This window comes from Littorina saxatilis, linkage group LG16 (genome assembly GCF_037325665.1).
Source record: "Littorina saxatilis isolate snail1 linkage group LG16, US_GU_Lsax_2.0, whole genome shotgun sequence".
Classification (NCBI taxonomy): Eukaryota; Metazoa; Mollusca; class Gastropoda; order Littorinimorpha; family Littorinidae; genus Littorina; species Littorina saxatilis.
In genome coordinates this window covers 8623537-8632583 of record NC_090260.1, presented here as the reverse complement: position 1 = coordinate 8632583, position 9047 = coordinate 8623537, and the positions used below count along the sequence as shown (strand labels likewise).

The window sequence follows — 9047 nt, the reverse complement described above, 5'->3', positions numbered from 1 at the left end:
AATTAACACGGTTCGTTGATTAACTCAGATACACACACACACACACACACACACACACACACACACACACACACACACATACACGCCTACCCTACACACACAAACACACATACACACACACACACACACACATACACATATACACGCACACACACACACACAGACACACACACACACACACACACACACACACACACACACACACACACACACACACAGATTTCCCCATTAACACGTTTTGAACATCCACCTTCACCTTTTAATCTCACTCCGTTTCATTTTTTTCTCTCCAGTTCTGACCAAGTTTGAGCTGACATCATCACAACTATGACGTCAAAAGGCGAACAGCTTACGTCAGATCAGGCGTCTCGCGAGACTCCCACCCTTGACAAACACAGCCACCTGCCCTTTTGGGAGCCGGGCTGCGGTCACTATGGCAACACGCTGGGAAAACGAACCAACCTTCTGATGGAATCTTCAAAACCTTTCATCCTGTCTTTTATTGGTCAGTAAACAACTCAAGTTCACCAGCAAAGAGCGTTTGTGTGCCTTTCATTTACGCGTAAGGCGAAAATACAACATTTAGTCAAGTAGCATTCGAACTCACAGATGGAAACTGAACGCAATGCAATTTTTCAGCAAGACCGTATACTCGTAGCATCGTCAGTCCACCGCTCTTGGCAAAGGCAGTGAAATTGACAAGAAGAGCGGGGTAGTAGTTGCGCTGATAAGGATAGCACGCTTTTCTGTACCTCTCTTCGTTTTCTCTTTCTGAGCGTGTTTTTAATCCAAACATATCATATCTATATATTTTTGGAATCAGGAACTGACAAGGAATAAGATGAAAGTGTTTTTAAATTGATTTCGAAAATTTTAATTTTGATAATAATTTTTATATTTTTAATTTTCAGAGCTTGTTTTTAATCCAAATATAACATATTTATATGTTTTTGGAATCAGAAAAAGATGGAAAATAAGATCAACGTAAATTTGGATCGTTGTATAAAAAAAATATTTTTTTTACAATTTTCAGATTTTTAATGACCAAAGTCATTAATTAATTTTTAAGCCACCAAGCTGAAATGCAATACCGAAGTCCGGGCTTCGTCGAAGATTACTTGACCAAAATTTCAACCAATTTGGTTGAAAAATGAGAGCGTGACAGTGCCGCCTCAACTTTCACGAAAAGCCGGATATGACATCATCAAAGACATTTATAAAAAAAAATGAAAAACACGTCTGGGGATATCATACTCATTAACTCTCATGTCAAATTTCATAAAGATCGGTCAAGTAGTTTAGTCTGAATCGCTCTACACACACACACAGACACACACACAGACACACACACACACACGCATACACACACACACACACACACACACACACACACACACACACACAGACAGACAGACAGACAGACACACATACACCACGACCCTCGTCTCGATTCCCCCCTCTATGTTAAAACATTTAGTCAAAACTTGACTAAATGTAAAAACGCTCGCGCTGGACCCGAGTACTCTTCAGACTGGCTCGCTCCCCCAGTATGAAAGTTTTTGTCTTGTGCACGTTTAAGACCAAGTGATTGCTCTGTGTGAATTACAGGCATTCCCTTTGCTATATAAATACATTGCATGCGAGCCGAGGATGTGCGTGGTGACTGGCCTTTCTCTTTTATTTGATCACAGTGAAAAATATACTGCCGACCCTCTTCATAACTGGTGAACTGGTGGCCCACGAAGTTCTTTTACTGTCCTGGCTTGCGGATTCTTGCATTTATCACGCCCCAGGTAGTTTTACCAAATTCTTTAATGTAAAGTGAAGGTAAAAGACTGAAACATATGTAAACAAAGGAAACCATAAGAAAAAATACAAATTGATATGAAAAGAATCAAAACACAAAATCGCAACCTCTAAACCACCGCAGTCGCGACCGAGCAACCAACGCTTGGTAGAAAATGGGGTACACAAAAAATCAAATTATTCAAACACACAACGCGCAAAGCCAAGTGGCCACACGGTGGCTGACTGTTCTATTTTGCAAATCGTCTCGCATGCGATACGCATGCTTTTCATGACGCTATATTTCTCGTCACTGTGTGACGCGTTAGGCGAACTTCCTCCCACCGCCAATTCCTCCCACCGCCAAGTCGTTTTTGTGGTTTATTTCGCATTTAGGTCCCAGGTAACATTATGAAGTTTTAATACGATCAATCGGACCTATTATCAAGTTAGTGTATCAACTTTTGAACGAACTGCGCCCAGTAGTTTCCCAGCAATAAGCTGTTAAGTCGAGACAGACAGACACACAGACACACAATTAAAGTCTGCTGAGCCCTAGTACTAGCGTACTCGGGGATATAAAGGAGTCTTTGTTTTACACTACAGTGACACGATTTTTAACTTTTTTAAGATCAAGATATTTTAACAATTATTTGATTTTTTCTTATTTTTAAAGACATGAGCTTTCAAGCACTTTCTATACTACCCGTCATATAAAAAAAAACTAGGCAGATGGGTTTGAGGTCTTTGTGATGAGGCTGTTGATTGTAAAACCAATCATATGACTAAAAAGGCCGGGCAGGGATGTAGCTCAGTCGGTAGCGCGCTGGATTTGTATCCAGTTGGCCGCTGTCAGCGTGAGTTCATCCCCACTTTCGACGAGAGATTTATTTCTCAGGGTCAACTTTGTGTGCAGACTCTCCTCGGTGTCCGAACACCCCCGTGTGTACACGCAAGCACAAGACCAAGTGCGCACGAAAAAGATCCTGTAATCCATGTCAGAGTTCGGTGGGTTATAGAAACACGAAAATACCCAGCATGCTTCCTCCGAAAGCGGCGTATGGCTGCCTAAATGGCGGGGTAAAAACGATCATACACGTAAAAGCCGTGGGAGTTTCAGCCCATGAACGAACAAACAAACAACTAAAAAGGCCATTCATTCCCCTACCTTATTCAGACAAGAGATTGACTTTACACGAGGTAGTGTCTATACAGTGGAACCTACAACACAGACACCCCCCCCCCCCCCCGAAATCAAATTCCTCAAATAAAAGGTGCCCGTGTTAACATCGGAACAACATCAGAACAACTGCAACGAAACATATTTTGCATGTCATTAGAAAAAACAATTACATCTGCATCAAAAACAGTCAGTTTTGTCCACATACCTTGACTAACATAGACACTATGGCATGCTGAGCGGTGTACGTGTCAATCAACTCAGAAGGTATAATGGGCAGTTTGTTTAAAGTCGTTTAAGCGGGTAATGAGACACAAACCGGTACACTTTAGTAACCCCTTAACGGCAGTGACATCTGATGAATATGTTGATGTTGTTGCATTAAGTCATGCAAGGCTATGGAATTTGACTGAATGGGTTGATGTTCTTGCTTTGGGTCAAGGCTATGAAATATGACTGAACGTTTTGATGTTCTGGAATTACGTCAAGGTTAGGAAATATGACTGAACATTTTCATGCTCCAGCATTAGGGTCAAGGCTAGGAAATAGGACTGAACATTTTCATGCTTCAGCATTAGGGTCAAGGCTAGGACATATGACTGAACATTTTCATGCTTCAGCATTAGGGTCAAGGCTAAGCAATATGACTGCATGTTTTAATGTTCTTGACTTAATGCTGAACAGCATGAAAACTTGAATGAAGTCGAAGCAAGGACATGTGACTGGACGTGTTGATGTTGACGCTACAAGTGTTCCGTGTGTGCAGACGCCGTGCCGGTGAAGAAGGGACACGTGTTTACTGTAGGTGACTACGGAACCAACGATGGTGCCAGCTCCATGTCACTCTTCACCAGCGTTATCGGTAGGTCACTCATTTCATGCATTCCATTTCTGTAGCGTTCACTCGTTTCCTTCCTTCCTTTACTGTAGCGTTAACTCGTTTCCTTCCTTCCTTTCCTGTAGCATTAACTCGTTTCCTTCCTTCCTTTACTGTAGCATTAACTCGTTTCCTTCCTTCCTTTACTGTAGCATTAACTCGTTTCCTTCCTTCCTTTCCTGTAGCGTTAACTCGTTTCCTTCCTTCCTTTACTGTAGCATTAACTCGTTTCCTTCCTTCCTTTCCTGCAGCATTAACTAATTTCCTTCCTTCCTTTACTGTAGTGTTAACTCATTTCCTTCCTTCCTTTCCTGTAGCGTTAACTCGTTTCCTTCCTTCCTTTCCTGTAGCGTTAACTCGTTTCCTTCCTTCCTTTACTGTATCGTTAACTCGTTTCCTTCCTTCCTTTCCTGTAGCGTTAACTCGTTTCCTTCCTTTACTGTAGCGTTAACTCATTTCCTTCCTTCCTTTACTGTAGCGTTAACTCATTTCCTTCCTTCCTTTACTGTAGCGTTAACTCGTTTCCTTCCTTCCTTTACTGTAGTGTTAACTCATTTCCTTCCTTTCTTTACTGTAGCGTTAACTCATTTCATTCCTTCCTTTACTGTAGCGTTAACTCATTTCCTTCCTTCCTTTCCTGTAGCATTAACTCATTTCCTTCCTTCCTTTACTGTAGCGTTAACTCGTTTCCTTCCTTCCTTTCCTGTAGCATTAACTCATTTCCTTCCTTCCTTTACTGTAGCGTTAACTCATTTCCTTCCTTCCTTTACTGTAGCGTTAACTCATTTCCTTCCTTCCTCTACAGTAGCATTAACTCATTTCCTTCCTTCCTTTACTGTAGTGTTAACTCATTTCCTTCCTTCCTTTACTGTAGCGTTAACTCATTTCCTTCCTTCCTTTCCTGTAGCATTAACTCATTTCCTTCCTTCCTTTACTGTAGCATTACTTCGTTTCCTTTCTTCCTTTCCTGTAGCATTAACTAATTTCCTTCCTTTCTTTACTGTAGCATTAACTCGTTTCCTTCCTTCCTTTCCGGCCTGTAGCATTAACTCATTTCCTTCCTTCCTTTACTGTAGCGTTAACTCATTTCCTTCCTTCCTTTCCTGTAGCGTTAACTCATTTCCTTCCTTCCTCTACAGTAGCATTAACTCATTTCCTTCCTTCCTTTATTGTAGCATTAACTCATTTCCTTCCTTCCTGCCTTTCCTGTAGCGTTAACTGATTTCCTTACTTACTTTCCTGTAGCATTAACTCATTTCCTTCCTTCCTCTACAGTAGCGTTAACTCATTTCCTTCCTTTACTGTAGCATTAACTCGTTTCTTTGCTTCCTCTACAGTAGCGTTAGCTCGTTTCCTTCCTTCCTTTACTGTAGCATTAACTCATTTCCTTCCTTCCTCTACAGTAGCGTTAACTCATTTCCTTCTTTTACTGTAGCATTAACTCGTTTCCTTCCTTCCTCTACAGTAGCGTTAGCTCGTTTCCTTCCTTCCTTTACTGTAGCATTAACTCATTTCCTTCCTTCCTTTACTGTAGCATTAACTCATTTCCTTCCTTCCTTTACTGTAGCGTTAAATCGTTTCCTTCCTTCCTTTTCTGTAGCGTTAACTCATCTCGTTCATCCATTGACGAGTTACGGATGTCTTTATATGTCTGATGAGTAACTGGTTTCGTTCCTTCACTGACGAGTTACTGATTTTGTTCATTTACTAACGAGGTACTTATTTTGTTTATCAACAAAGGAGAAACTGATTTCTTTCATTTACTGATGAGAAACAGATTGTGTTTATCTGTTGATAAGTTACTGATTCATTCATTCACTTATGAATAACTGTTTTGATTATTCACTGATGAATATCTGATTTCAAAGGCCCATTGTCTGTGCATCTCTGTGTACGATGTGTGATATCTGTATTGTCTGTGTATCTCTGTGTTCATGTGTGATATATTTATTGTCTGTGTATCTCTGTGTTCATGTGGGATATATTTATTGTCTGTGTATCTCTGTGTTCATGTGTGATATATTTATTGTCTGTGTATCTCTGTGTTCATGTGTGATATATTTATTGTCTGTGTATTTCTGTGTTCATGTGTGATATATTACTTGTATCAGGACACCTGCGAGAGAAACAAGGAGACACGCTGCCCATTCAGATTATCTACGAAGACCAGGAGAAGAACGACTTCAACAGCCTCTTCCGTCGCCTGTCAGGTATTTCATTTTTCTACGCCTGTTTTGGCAATGCAAAGTGTCTGGCGCGTAGCGTAGTGTTCATGACGTCGTCCTGTGTTAGGAAGGTTGGAGGTTGGAATCCCGGTCGGTCCTGGTGATTTTCTTTCCGATATAAACGGTCAACTAAGATGTAGACCTACCAGTCTATTCCGTCTTCGTGTGTACCCGCAAGTACAAGTCCAAGTACACACACACACAGCCCTGTCTTCTATGACAGAGTTTGTTGGGTTTTAAAAAAAGGAACATTCTCAATATGCATCCCTGCAATAGGTGTATGACTACCTGAATGGCGGGTAAAAACGGTCATACTTTTAAAAGCCCTCTGATGTTGTTTTGGATATGTTTATTAACAGCTAAACAATGTATATTTAGAGCCACATTGAGTAAGATTGCCCCAACACTTTGTTTTTGTGAACATTGTGAAACAAAGATGTTTGATTGACAAGTATAATTCTGGTGTAAATAATTATTATGGTACATTTGCAAGAGATTGGTGTTTATATAAACACTTTTTTCATTGATGTTTTACGAAGATTTAGCAACTTCTTTTTATTCCTATTACCCATAGCAAAGATCAATTATGTTTTGAGACTAGATATTGGCAATATATACTACAGTTTACCCCTGCCCTAACCCTCCTATACCCCCCCCACCCTCTCCATATCCCACCCCTCTATGTCTGTGTGTATTCATTTGTATGTGTGAAGTTAATTTGTATTCCATGATTGTGAACCTTGTGAATGTTTTATGGGATGTTCATATATATATATATATTGTAAAATTCAAAAAAATGATTATAAAAAAGACGGAAAAAGAAAAAGAAAAAAACTGGGTCGATGTACTAGTAAAGTAAATGTAACGTTTTGTTTGATCATTAACTAAACGTTCCAATATCCTGTAAAAACATTTTTTTTAAATCCCACTGGTGTCTACACGAACGTAGAAAAACGGCCGCAATGGCTTGGTGGTAAAACGCCGGCCTCCAAAGCGGAAGGTCGAGGGTTCGAATCCCGGCCGCGCCTGGTGAGTTAAGGTGGAGATTTTTCCGTCCTCCCAGGTTAACTTATGTGCAGACCTGCTTGTGCCTTATACCCCTTCATGTGTACACGCAAGCACAAGACCAAGTGCGCACGGAAAAGATCCTGTAATCCATGCCAGAGTTCGATGGGTTATAGAAACACGAAAATACCCAGCATGCTTCCTCCGAAAGCGGCGTATGGCTGCCTAAATGGCGGGGTAAAAACGGCCATACACGTAAAAATCCACCCGTTCAGCCCACGAACGCAGAAGAAGAAGAAGATGAAGGAGAAGGAGGAAAATAACAAGTAAAAGAACAAGAACAGCAAAAACATTGGTCTCACAGATGTACGTTCTTGAACAGATACATAAATAAATAAAGAATAGTACCGTGTATAAAACTAAATCAAGAACAAAACAAGAGGCGAAGCCTTCAAGGCTCACGTAAGAAATCGACAAACAGTAACACAAACTCAATCACTCCGTCACACATACACACACACACACACACACACACACACACACACACACACACACACACACACACACACACACACACACACACACACACACACACACACACACACACACACACACACACACACACACACAGTAAGCATAGGTGAAACTATGCAAGAAAGCGAGACCCTGGATCTGCCAAGAAGTCTCGGCCCGCTCACAATAACAATGACCGAGACTTTCAGTAATTCCTTTGCGTGACGTCTAACCCTCTTACGTCATAATGTGACGTCTTCAAATAGTTTCTATCACACACGTCGAACACTTTTGACCGAGACTGACGTAATCCATAGACTCGGAAATGTTAAAGTTTCTACCACAGACATACACACATACATACATACGCACGCACAGACAGACAAAGTTTATCATCGCATAGGCTACACTTACGTGAGCCAACAAGTCGCGTAAGGCGAAAATACAACATTTAGTCTAGCGGAGTGGCGCAGTGGTTAGAGCGCTTGCCTCTCACGCTGGAGGTCGTGGTTCGTTCCCCACTCGGGGACAAATACAAATACCCGATTTTTCCGAGCGCTCTCCAGGCCACCCAGCTGGAAATGGGTACCTGACCCTATTCAGGGCCGGGGAAGGCAAAGGCAGCGAGGGAGAGGAAATGGGCACCGCCCTCATAAAAAGCTGGCCCCCAGAAAAGTGGAGATCTCTAACATCTCTCTCCCCTACGACCAGATGGTTATGGGAATACCTTTACCTTTACCTTTTTAGTCAAGTAGCTGTCGAACTCACAGAATGAAACTGAACGCAATGCAACGCAGCAAGACCGTATACTCGTAGCATCGTCAGTCCACCGCGCACGGCAAAGGCAGTGAAATTGACAAGAAGAGCGGGGTAGTACTTGCGCTGAGAAGGATAGCACGCTTTTTTGTACCTCTCTTCGTTTTAACTTTCTGAGCGTGTTTTTAATCCAAACATATCATATCTATATGTTTTTGGAATCAGGAATCGACAAGGAATAAGATGAAAGTGTTTTTAAATTGATTTGGACAATTTAATTTTGATAATAATTTTTATATTTTTAATTTTCAGAGCTTTTTTTAATCCAAATATAACATATTTATATGTTTTTGGAATCAGAAAATAATGGAGAATAAGATGAACGTAAATTTGGATCGTTTTTTAAAACAAATATTTTTTTTACAATTTTCAGATTTTTAATGACCAAAGTCATTAATTAATTTTTAAGCCACCAAGCTGAAATGCAATACCGAAGTCCGGGCTTTGTCGGAGATTACTTGACCAAAATTTCAACCAATTTGGTTGAAAAATGAGAGCGTGACAGTGCCGCCTTAACTTTCACGAAAAGCCGGATATGACGTCATCAAAGACATTTATCAACAAAATGAAAAAAACGTCTGAGGATATCATACGCAGGAACTCTCATGTCAAATTTCATAAAGATCGGTCCAGTAGTTTAGTCTGA

At 40.8% G+C, this 9047-nt stretch overlaps 1 protein-coding gene across 1 annotated transcript in view; it reads left to right on the top strand.

The window, feature by feature from the left end:
- The first annotated feature begins 299 nt into the window (after positions 1–299).
- LOC138950338 (uncharacterized) overlaps positions 300–9047 on the top strand; it is a 35408-nt gene continuing 26660 nt past the window's right edge. Inside the window, exons 1-3 of the mRNA XM_070322090.1 lie at positions 300–505; positions 3732–3827; positions 5954–6052. Of these exons, the coding sequence (XP_070178191.1) occupies positions 328–505; positions 3732–3827; positions 5954–6052 (373 nt within the window). The 5' untranslated portion in view covers positions 300–327. The remainder of the gene's footprint in view (positions 506–3731; positions 3828–5953; positions 6053–9047) is intronic.